At 51.6% G+C, this 12369-nt stretch overlaps 1 protein-coding gene across 1 annotated transcript in view; it reads right to left on the bottom strand.

Annotated features, from left to right (window-relative positions):
• The window catches only part of MSI1 (musashi RNA binding protein 1), a 30199-nt gene extending 18101 nt beyond the window's left edge, over nucleotides 1-12098 (bottom strand). Inside the window, exons 1-6 of the mRNA XM_066562205.1 lie at nucleotides 11928-12098; nucleotides 11627-11667; nucleotides 11420-11501; nucleotides 11222-11306; nucleotides 6455-6496; nucleotides 4707-4799 (exon numbers count right to left, since the gene is read on the bottom strand). Of these exons, the coding sequence (XP_066418302.1) occupies nucleotides 4707-4799; nucleotides 6455-6496; nucleotides 11222-11306; nucleotides 11420-11501; nucleotides 11627-11667; nucleotides 11928-11986 (402 nt within the window). The 5' untranslated portion in view covers nucleotides 11987-12098. The remainder of the gene's footprint in view (nucleotides 1-4706; nucleotides 4800-6454; nucleotides 6497-11221; nucleotides 11307-11419; nucleotides 11502-11626; nucleotides 11668-11927) is intronic.
• Between the last annotated feature and the right edge of the window lie 271 nt (nucleotides 12099-12369).

Here is a 12369-nt window from a genome sequence, read left to right as displayed (position 1 = left end):
GGAATGTATTTCCTGCACTGCTGCTTCACCAAATGTAAAAGCACGTTACAAAACCATGAGTTCAAAAACCTGATTCAGGTGCAGGCCCCCATTTCTTCCAGGACCTCTGCACTTCCAGTTTCTGTTAAGATCAGCTTCTCTCCTGATGACAAACAAAAGACCAGCTGCATCAAGTTAGAGCAGAGCTCTGCCTTGCCCAAAACCTCCCAAGATATCAACCAACAGACAATTTTGGAAGAACATAAAGATAAGGCAAGGATATTACCACAGAGCCCAGAACACAACATCCCCATCCAAGCTATTTGTGATTTGGAGATTTTCTGAATTCAAAAAGGTGTCTGTGTATGTTAAAAGACCTTCCATGAATTTGCCCAATCATTTTGGAGCCTATGTAAATTTTAGCAACAACTTCCCGCGGCAAAGATTTCATAGTTTAGATATGCTCCATGATAAAATGACTTTATTTGTTCTAAGCCTCCTCCTATCTTGCAATTTATATAACCTTCTCTACCACAAAACTTCATCAGACCAACTCTTGCATTAGAAAGATGATCTGAGTTTTTTCAGTTTTGATTTGAAACAAATAACCTTGCTTACAAGATCAAAGACCCAACAGTCCAAAGAAATTACTCTGATGGACAACTCCTTTTCCTCCTCAAAAATAATACAGAACAACGTGTCCCCACAGGTTGAAGTAGCAAAGCAGGAAGCTGCAACTTGAGCTCCTCTGGCATCCTCATACATGTTGAACTAGACAGAAGACTAGCTGTGCCTGAGGTGGTAGCTGCAAGACACCTTCCTCCTCTCTTTCACTTTCAGGTTTCAGTGAGGGTGGTAGCCTGAATCTAGAGAAGCTGTTGAAATAATTCCTTTTGCTGTCTAATGATCTTCAACACCATCCAACTTAAGCCAAAGTACTTGGCTACACATACTGTGAATGAAAGTCTTTCCAGGACTTCTGTCCTACAGTTGAAAAAATAATCTCCTTTAGAAAGCATGTGCATGGCCTGAGCTTGGATCTCAGAGAGATTCAAGTTTTGGAACCAGAGAGGTGTTTCCTAGAGATCCTGCTATGCTCAAAGCCCTCGCAACTGCACCTGACAAACCACAGCCAGCTTGAGATCACTTTTCAGTCTCTCTCTCTCTGTACTAAAAAAAAAACAAAAAAACCAACCCACTTTTGTATTTTCTTTCTCAGGAAAACAGCAGCCCATATATTTTAGTCAGAGTTTTGGAAGGGAAAAAACCCCGAAGTGATTCCTCTTTGAAGCAGAGACACAGTGTATTTGGGATCCTCTTTGAAGCTTCACCTTTTGTGCCTGTTAAAACCAAGTATTTTGATATGAAGAACTAGGGTGGGTGCCAGTCTCTCCCTCTCTTGCTTTATCACTAAGTAATACTCACGGATTTCCTTTTCACACATTTTCACCTTTTTTTTGCCACTTCCATTTTACAAAGGTGAGAGACGGTTTTGGACACAGCAAGGAAAGAAAACAAAACAAAATAAAAATAAGAGAATAAGCAGAAATGCCAAAATGGAAAAATCACATCTGGGACTTTTGTCTAATAAAATAGAAAACCATTTCCTTTGCAGCCCAACTAAAGTTCCATTTTTTTTCCTGCTAATGGACGTAGGAGGTGTGCTGCATCTGACCTGAGATGCACTGACACCAACCACCTTGGTAGGCTTGTGAGCTGCAGTTCACGGATTTGAACTGGAGAGAACATTAGGATAATCTAATTTGACCTCATCTGTTCTGCAGGCCATAGCACTTCCTCTTGTAATTCCTTCAGCGTGTACATGCTTTCTGTCTGGGCTAAACTGTATTTTTCAAAAGCATCTATTCTAATTTAAAGATCTTAAATGGTGGCAAATATGAGACACACTCAGACTTGTGGCCTGAGGGTGACATACAAACCTTCGTGCAAAAGCCATCCAGCAGCCTGGACTCCCCTGTCCTCAGAAGCAGAGCATGATCTCCCCCTAAAGCCAACATCCAAACTGAGCTTGCCACTGGATTCTCAACAATTACTAAAAATCACCCCTGGGACCCTGGCACCTTGAGCAATCAAGACAGGATGCTGGTGCTCTCAGCTCTCTCCTCTCTAGATCCTAAGTGTTCCCATGCCTTCCTTGGACAGGCAGGAGGAAAGAGGAGCAATTTCTGTCCTGCCATGTCCTACGTAACTGTGGGGCCACTTCAAAGAGAAGGGAATAGTTACAAAGCTCTTTCCTAATAGGTCCTCTAAAGAAATGCTTTCAAAGAGCATCCTTAACAGTTGCTTTTCACACAGTCCTGATACAATTCCAGAAGCAGTACTGGACCCAAATGACTTGGAAAGTCTTAATGAAAAAACATTTTCTGAGATGAGGATACCATGACTGGAGCTCCAGCACCTCTCACTTAAAGATAAATCAAAGAGATGAAGACCACTCATGGTGTCTGGGACACCTGTAAAGATGGGATTCCAGGAGACCTCTGAAATCTGGGAGGCCCCAGCACATCATAAAGAGCCACCAAAAGAGACTGTGCATCAAAATCATGTTTTCCACGAGCAACAGCTGAAACTGAAGGCAACAGGCTTAACCCTACAAACCATACAACAGCACATTCAGAGCTGAGAACTCCAGAGGTGAAGGCCACAAGGTTTTCCTCTGAAATGCACTTTCCCATTGATCCTGCCCATCCAAGCTCTCTACTGTAGAGAATCTCTCAGGAAACAATTCTCCTGGCCACGGGTGAATTATTTGAGGCTTAGTCTGGAAGATGGTTACAGGCCAGGAATGATGCTTTACACAAGAGCTCTGAAGAGTCTCTCATCTGAAGTGCACAGATGAGTCTGAAAATTGCCCTGAAAACAGCAAGTCAATCTGACCAACACTAACATCTCCCCATGGAACCTCCCCAGAGCCAAGGGGGCAACTGCTCCAGCCCCACGCAGACTTGAAGCTCTGGATGTTGTCCAGGACACTGGTTCTTCAGAAATGAATCACTGTGCAGAACTCTCCCTCCTGCCCACTCCAGAAAACCATCTCACACAACCAGTCCTTGCCTGACATCAGAACACCTCTCAGCACACAACCATTAAACAGGAGAAACATAACAGCACCCCAAAAGAGCTGGAAAGGACTGCTCAGACTAGAGCAACTGTAACTGCCTGTAGACTGAGTGCCCTGTGACATGCTTCTTTGAATTAGCAGGGATACAGTCAAGGTTAAAAGGGGATTATGCCAAAGACAATTTGTTTTCCTATCAAACACATCCATCAGCAGCACAGGAGAACTTGCAAGTCCAACAGCCTTCAGACTGCACAGACACATGAACACCACCACCTTTAGTGGTGGCACCCTTGAGGATACCATGTAAAAGCTCTTGGGGACACAACAGAGTTTGCCCATTTCTTATAGAAAATGAAAGCACACAGAGCTACCAACTGGCAAACACGAGGATATCCAACCACTTTCTCTTCGAAGTGAACAGAGTCCCACTTTCCACACCAGGACATGCAAATTTGCCTTCAGAACCTGAATGAAGGTTCTGAGCAGATACTTGTATCAAACTTTCTGCCCAAAAGTTTCAGCAATATGGCAAATCTGGTTACAAAACCCCCTTTCCTTTCACTAATTAGTGTGCCTTAACATGACATCACCCTTTTGCAGGAAATTTCCAAAAAAAATTAATACCAAGCCTTCATCCCCACACTGCAGCTTACATGGTACCTCCCTCCATGACCATGATTCCATCAGCAACGTTCTGCCTGGGTCATCACCCACCAAACCATGTTCTTCCCTCCTAACTGGGCAGGAAGGTTCCAAGAGCTGAAGAATCCAACACTTCCTGCCCCAAAGAGCAAATCTATGCACAACTCCACTGAACAACAGTGAAACAGTGACAACGTCCTGCCCACGGAGGTGACCACACTCGGCACTTGGGTACGATGATCCCCTTCAATTCCTAATCCCATTAAAAATCTTGGGATCCTTCAGTCTAATCCTGCTGATAGCACTCCTGGAGATGCTGACAACCTCCTCAGCTGAAAGGTCACAACTGAACTCCCTTCAATGCTCAGATTTGGTTCAATCTCACAATTCACACACCTGGCTGTCATGGACCGTGGCACAAGTGACTTCCAGCCACAGTAGCCCACCCTTCCCTGAGCCACCACTGGCCACAGAAGAGCCAGACCAACACAAGGGACAGCCTCAGTGCCAAACTTTCTTCAACCATACAAAACTTACACCACCACTTGCCCAAGACTCAGCAGAAGTTTCAGGACCAAAAGACTTATTTTTAATAAAGGATTAATGAAAAATAAATCACAAGGTTTTGAGTTAGAAACAGGCCAAAATCAGAGGTTTGATAAGGCAGCCACTCTGTTAGAAGCTACAAACCTTCCTCCAGCATTTGAACAAACTGCAAATCTGTGAGCCACAAGAGGCTTCTGGATAGGAAAAATTTCCCATAGCTGAGGTCCCAGCAACTCTGGGAACAAGGATAAACTCTGTTTCAAATCACCACAGGGCAGGAGTCACTGGCTGTAGCCCCTACAAGGACATTACAGCCAGCCAGCATCTGTAACTGACCTTTAATCTACTTAACCCTTGCAAAAGACTCAAGCTTCTAATCCCGCCCCCACAAAAGTTCAGAAAACTCCTTTTGCCCCAGAAGCAACAGCTTTGATCCAACATCACTCAAGAGACTTACCTTTCCAAACTGCTCGAAATATTGTTTCACATCCTCCACAGTAGTGTTCACAGACAGACCACCCACAAATATCTTCTTCGTTCGGGTCACCATCTGGAAAAGGGAAGGACAGGAATTCACCAAATAAACCCAGAGCGAGCAGAGAACAAGACTCAAAAGGCCACTAACTCCCCTCTGCTGCTGGGAAGTGCTTTTCCCTTTGCTGCAGGGCTTCCAACTTCTTGAAGCCCTCTGGCCAAACAGCTGGCAGATCTGTCCCACACCAGATTCATGCTCTTGTCTTCACAGAGCCCACCACACGTGCCAGCACCCAGCCACCACCTCCTCGTCAGACAATTACCAGCCTCCTCCCTCACCAGCCTGCCACCACTCCCTTGGCACTGTGACACCACCCCAAATGTGTGGGGCACAGCTGTCCCTTCCCCAGCCCTACCACTTTGCACAGCCAGCCTCTTCCAGGCAGCCCCAGAGGTGCCTGCTCTGCTCCCAGGGTGACAGGAAGCCATCACAGGCAGGTTCCCCAGGCTTTACCCTCCCACCCCACAAATTGCACAGCCTTCCAATCTGAAATGGAATAAGCCTCATTTCACTACCATTCTCCAGGCACTTCAGTGGAGCCCAGTCAACGCCCAGTTAAAATGCTTTTGCCTCTACAAATGTAAAGACAAGATGCCTCTGCCACTTGTCACTGATACTGCTGGGACAAGGAAGAAAACTAACTACCCTGAGAGGGGCCATGGCTGCCAGGCTGAGGCACACCGACATCCTTTGAACCAGCTCTCCAGCTGCATCCTCCCCTTAGCTGCTTGGCTACACCCCTGCTCTCAGAGGAACACATGGTCCTAATTACCCCAAGGAGCATAGGGCTAATCCGCAGCAATTCCCTGCCTTGGAGAGCAGCCCGTTCTAACACTAAAGCACCTTCTGTCACCAAACTGCTTAATGGAATTAACCCAATTCCTACCATGTGCTTCCTGGCTCCAGTTACTTGGGATACCTGCTCACCAATTGTTCTCAGTGCCTGAACCCCTTACTTCCCTCCTACCACCAGTCTCCTCTTTCCTCTCTGCTTCTCAGCACAGCTTCTCCTCAGCTCTTTCACCCCTAACAGCACTTGGAACGCAGACTCTAAACTTTAAAAGTCACATCCAAGAGCCAAGTTAAAGGAAGACCTAAAGTCTAAAGGCAGTCCCCAGCATCCTGCTGGCTCCTCAGCTAAAAGTTTCTAGCTGCACACCTGGAAAAAGTTCCTGCCACTGTGCATTTTAATGCCAGAGCCTCTTGTAGGTAAGATCCAACACCAAACTCCTTTAGCCTTTTCCAGTGCTGAAGCACACAAGGGCATTTCACAAGTGAAATCCTTCTCCCCTTCCCTGCCATACACCTATTCATCACACACAGGTGCACACACACACAACACTCTTCCACTGTGTCACATCACAGCATGGAGCTGTTCCATATCTCCAAGGGCCTGCAACTTCCAACCATTGTCTGCAACCTTGGAAGGACTAAGGTCACCCTGGGCAGCATTTAATCCACCAGCTCTATCTAGTGCATCCTGAAGTACAACCAAGGGGCCTCCTGGTTCCTTCAGTGCCATGCAAACTCCCAGCACTGTGCTCCAGGTGAGTCCTGAGCAAACCCCAGCGAGCACCTCTGTTGCATGCATTGCCACTTTGCACAGAAGGACAAGGTTCACCACCACAAATTTTGCCCCTTGTGGCACAAGGGCTGCCCACAGTGCTTACCTTGGGCTGTGCTCGGCGAGGGAATGCTACCTTCGGGTCAATCTGAAAGAGATGTGGGGAAGAACAGGTGAACACATTTTTCCTGCCTATTTACAGACACACGGTTTCCTCCATGTGTGCAGCTGTCTCTGCCCATGTGGCACCTTGCTAAAAACTCAAAGAATCTACCTGAGGCTCATAAAATGAAGCTGGCTGCAGACATCTTTCCCTCTTGGTAAGGTGTAACCCAGGAAGACTACAAGTCCCAGCATGCAGTGGTCCATCTCCAGCTGAGCACTGGGCAGATGCACTGAGAGCCCATCACATGCTGGGATTAACAGGCTGGGCTGCACCCTCCCGCTTGGCCAGCCCCTGGGTGCCTTGCATCACCAGCCTCATATTAAAAGTGATTTCTTTTGCCTTTTTTGCTCTCACCCTTCACTCTTCCTACAACTACAAAGTTCATCTGGGTAGTAAGAAGACAGAAAAGAAGCAGCACACAAACCCCCAAACATTTCATCCCTTCAAACACAGAATGAAGGGCAGACAAAAAGAAGCAATAAAAGAGCAGACAGGATGGCACAAATTAACCCGAGGAGCCCAGGCCAGGCGGCTGCGGAGGCTGCGGCCGCAGGGATCGTGCTGCCCCTCTCCCCAGGCCGCGCTGCACACAAAGCCACGATGCCTCCCTCCCTCTCTCCCTCCCTCCCTCGGCGGGCTGAGCCTCCATTGTGCCTGTTCAGCTTCCCTATAAACCTGCTGCTGGCCGGAGCAGCCGGGCCCGCGCCGCCATCCAGGTGCCGCGTGTTCTGCCGGGCTCAGCACGGATGAGTGCCTGCCTACATCAGCCTCACACCACCACCAGCACCACCACAAAAGCTGGGACAACACCAATGCAGCTGCAAGCCAAACACCCACAAAGCCTTCTCTCCTCCTCAGCCACCACTTCTTTCTTTATAGCTCATTTTTACAGTAACTCCTGTAAAGTTACATCACATCGGGGATGATCCAGACCTACAAATCAGCTTACAAAGACCTGTGGTAAAGGCAGGTTTGGCTCATCCCCACACTTGGACAGGCTGCAGCTGGGAGGGCAGCCTGGAGCATTGTCCCATCAGCCCAGCAGCTCCAACAGCCCAAAAGGAAGCTGTGTTTCTCCAGCTCCTCTCAGTGCTTTGTTCAGCTTTCCAGCCTGGCTGCCCTCCCGTCCCGCATCCTTTTACTTGACTCAGAGCCCCGGAGCTTGGCCCCCCTGTGCCCTTCCACCAGCTCCTCTCACTGCCTTCCCCACCTCCATCCTGACTCACAGCTTACAACATAAATAAACTCAGCACGTAGGTAAACACAGGCAAAACTGAAGAGCACAAATAAATTCAAAAATAAACCTCGCTCCCCAAGCTCCAAGCGCCGGCAGATTAGCATACCCTCCAGTGCCTCCCTGGGGCATCGGAACCATCCAGGCCCTCCCCTCCCCAGGCACATCCCCCCCCTCCCCACTGCTTCCTGGCTAGTGCAGACACCCACAGCGAATTCTGAGGACAGGGGACGGCAGGAGACCAGGAGGTTGATGGCAGATAATAAGCAAAAACAATAATCTACTGTCTTTTACTTCTCAGCCAGTGTCATTCAGCTCCTGCCAATAAGATGCTTTCATACTCAGCAATGCTAAGCTCAGCCTCATTTTCTCATTACCCTGAGTGTGATCAACTGGGCAGAGATAACGTGTCCTCCTGGCTGGAGAGAGCAGGCAGTCATTTCACAAATTCTTCTGCACAACCAGCTATTGTTGCAGGTAGAGGGAGGCTGGGGTGACTGATTGCAGGCGCAGCCCTGGGAACACGCAGAGGGGAGCGAGTTCGGTGCCGGACTCAAGTTACTCAAACTGGACTGCTCCTTGGCTGCTGGAGTCTTTCCTAATTAAAGCAAAGGCACCGGTACCTTATTCCCTCATTTCTGGTGTTAAAACAAATAGCCCTGGAGGAGTTGTGTTTCAGTGTCACCCACTGACGTAATGGATCCTTTTTACAAACCCAGATAGAAATCTGCTAAGAGCATTCAGAACTGCTCAGATTGTATCCAAAAAACAAAACCCCAGATCAAGCTGCAGTGAATGGAAGTCACCTGAGCTCAAACTGCTTCCAGTTCACCCCACAAGACTTTGGTAATGAGGAATCCCACTGAAGTTGCAGGTGTACTAACAGGCCAGCCAGGTCCTTAGTAATACTCTTCAGGCCACCTAGAGCCTCATTTCATAGCTCAGATCTCGTAAATGCTGTGTTAGCCTAGCTGGTACCAGTGTCCCAAAGCACAGGGAAGGCTGGGAAGGACCTGCCAGACATCAGGACCGGGTTTGTTCTTTCATTGTACCTCTGTCACTACCTCTGCCCTGCTGGTCGGCACTGCATGGGAGCTGCAGATCACTCCCTCCACCACAAAAGACAAACCCAGCAAAAACTCAACAACAGCAACAAAGAAACAACGGGATGATCCAGCACTGCCAAGTGCTCTTCCCAGAGCGCAGAAAGAAGCAGCTCAAGGCAGCGGCCAGCTGCAGCTTTACAAAGTCACGCAAATCTTTTACCTTGAGACTGTAAAGCCAATTCTCATATCAAGTATTTTCAAAAATAACCCTGTAGTCTGCTATCTAGCTTACAAACAAAGAGGAGTCTGAAAAGAACAAGGCTGCCCCGAAGAATTGGGCCAAGCGCCTTCATTAGGGTAGGAAGAATCAGAAGACAATGAAGCAACAAGTTGAGAAGACACTGTCTATCAAATGCTGTTTGCCAGGAGACACCAAGCCCCATGAGAAGGCTGTCTTTACAGGACACCAGGCCTTTTCCTGCAAAGTTTCATAAAACTCTAAATTAAGATTTAGATAAGTTTGTGTCATTTAACCCATGACTCACAGCAAAGCCTTTCACCTCAGCAGGGAAAAGGCATATGGAGGTTCCATGTGCTCCCATAAGATCAACCTCTCACAAGGCAAAACACCCTAAATCATCTGACCCAGATGAAAACTGCACCAAACAAAAAATAAGAATGAAGGGGGAAGAGGACCAAAGTTCCTAACAAAGAAGGCCCTGGTGAAAACTGTCCCTATTCTCTGTGCCTGCCGGCGGGGCGAGCGGAGCAGATGCAGCAGGGAATTTCAATGGCCACGAGGCCCTTCTGTTCTCCTGCAGCGCCCACCGTCCCTCCCTGCCCGCCTGGGCTGCACCCGGGGCCGCACAGCGCCTTCGCACAGCCTGGCAGCGGCAGCCTGGGGAGGAGAATGGACAACATGGATTTCAGCTCACTCCCAGCCCTGAAACACTTCCAGGATTAGTGCTACAACCGACATCCATCACTTGCCTTTTCAAGAGGGGTCTATGCCAGCCCACAGACTCATGACAGGACTAGCTGATCAGAGACTGTGTTTACACAGGCTAGTGAGAAAAAAAAAAGAAAGAGAGAAAAAAGAAAACCCTGGGCCCTCCTCAAAAGACATTAATGTAAACCCACCCCCCAGAGCAAAATTCACATCACTCCTGGAAGGAGGAGGGCCGGGAGTCCTGGGGACCAAGCCTCAGCCAGGAAGGCTGGGGTGGGTTTAACCAGGAGCTCCCATGGGGTGGAAGGACCTGTGCACATCAAAGGGAGCGATCCAGGCAGTTAAACAGGAACAGACATAAATCTTGCTGCAACTCATGCCGTAAACCCTAAGAAAGAGGGTCTCGCTCTCCCGCCCTCTCCTTCTGCCAAGATAAAGACTAGGACGCCTGGGCCACGCACTGCAAGAAATAAAACTCTGCAGCTGGACTCCTCAGCAGCCCTTGCCTGGAGCCAGAATATGCCCCCTCACCATGCCATCCCCTTGCAGCCCCCGCCACTCCCCCATCCCTACCCTCACCTTCACCCCAGGGCAGCAATAAGGAAAAGGAATTCAGGGGAAGGCAAGTCACTGAAACTAAAGAGAAGGGACCTCCCACTCAGACATCTCACCCCCACCCCTCAAAACAGTCTGCACATCTCCTGAGCACCACAGATCCACAAGGCAGGACCCACCACCTTATGCCACTAGTCCAGTGAGCCACCAAATCTTTCTGCTGGCCCACCTGGGGGTCCTCATCACCCAAACTTGCAAAGTGAGGGCTGGAGCCACAGCCGCTCCAAGAAGCTGGTGGTAGCCCACACGGGCAGACACTGGCCACACTTGGAGACAATAAAGTCCTGAACCTCCGTGACCAATACAAAAACTTCACCTGGGGAGACCACAAGAGAGTCTCTGGGGTGCACAGAATGAGGGCTCTCTGCCGGGAAGGGGGGATGCACAGGCCACCATGGCCAGGGAAGCAGGGCCTGGGCGCTGGGGAACAGCACCCCTGAGGAGGGATCAGTGCTCAGCAGCACACAGGATGAAAGGGCGGCTTCCCTCTCTCGGAACGCAGCCATGTCTTATTTCCTGGGGCAAATCCTCATCCCAAACGTGTTCAGGTGTCCCAGCTTCGAGAGAGCTACAGTCACTGCCGGGATGGGCCTTGAGATGGGCCTTACAACCAACGAGCAAGAAGAAAACCATCACCAGGATCCACAGACCCACACCAGGAATCGGCACACGGTGAGCCCTGTGCTCGGGCGGCAGCTAGGCTACCCGCCGGCAAGTGGGACAGAGAAGGGAACGATCGATCCGTATCAGGAATCAATAGTTTACAACCTCTAACTGGAAATCAAACACTACAATCGACGGCTGCTCCGAGCACAGCCGTTCCACCGGTAAATGCACCCCTGAGATGAGAGAAGTCATCTCACCGTCTTGGAGTCCAGTTCATGTCTGGATTGGGCCAGGACCTTGTCGACGCCAGCCTGGTCCATGAACGTGACGAACCCGAAGCCCCTGAGCCCCGCAGCCCGGGCAGGAGAGGGGATGCGGAGAGAAGAGAGAAAGTTGGTTAAAGTGGCGGTCGGGCCGCGGCGGGGGCGAAGGGAGGCGCGGGCCCGGCCTCTCACCTGGATCTCTTTGTCAGCGGGTCCCGCATCACCAGGCACTCCTTCACCTCGCCGAACTGGCTGAAGTACTCCCGCAAGCCCTCTGCAAGTACAGCACCCACCGTGGGTGTCCCGTCCCGTCCCGGCCTCGCCGCACCCCCCCCGGGCTCAGCCCCAGCTCCGCCACCCCCGGCCCCGGCGGCAGGTGCGGGGCCCCGCGACGCTCACCTTGCGTGGTCTGCCAGCTCAGTCCCCCGATGAACATTTTGCTGCGGGAGGAAGGGGAGAGCCGTGAGCGGGGCCGCGCCGGGGGGCCGCGGCACCCCGCGGGGGTGGCGGCAGCGGCGGCGGGGCCGCGCGGGGAGGGGAGGGCGCGGATCGGCCATGTTGGCAGCGGCACCGCCGCCGCCGCTGCCTCCGCCGCCGCCGCGCCTGCCCGGGCCGGGCGGCCGGGGCCGGGGGAGGGGGCGGCCGCGGCCGGACCGGGGGGGGCGGTGGGGGTGGCCGGTGGCGGCCGCTGTGGAGGTACCAGGGGTCGTGCGGGGAGTCCGGGGAGGCGAGGCCGGGCTGGCTGCCGTCTGTCTCCATTCGGACCTCTTCTCCCTGCGAGGAGCGGCGCCGCACTCCCGGGGCAGATGAGCGCTGGAAAAGGGGCCGGACGGACAGGCCATGCTGCCCCCTCCCCCGACCCCTCTCCGCCGGGCGGGGAGGGAGCGAGGGAGGAGGGCCCGGCGGGCACAACCTGCCCGGCTCCTCCCACCCCCGCCGGCCCGCCGGCCGCCCTGCGCATAAAACCCGCCGGCGGCACGGGGGCCGAGTGCCGGGAGCTGCGCCCGCACCGCGCTGGGGGAGAGCGCCCGGCTCCGGGCTCGGCGGCGGCAGGAGCAGCCCCGGAGCTTGCAGCCGCTTTGTCCCTGGCCGCGCTGCCCGCACCTGCCCCGGGGCGGTGGACAAAGGGCGACGGAGCCAGG

Source organism: Molothrus aeneus, chromosome 18, assembly GCF_037042795.1.
Source record: "Molothrus aeneus isolate 106 chromosome 18, BPBGC_Maene_1.0, whole genome shotgun sequence".
In the NCBI taxonomy this organism is placed as follows: Eukaryota; Metazoa; Chordata; class Aves; order Passeriformes; family Icteridae; genus Molothrus; species Molothrus aeneus.
Note: the sequence above shows the minus strand (reverse complement) of the source record. Positions and strands in the feature narration are given on the sequence as shown.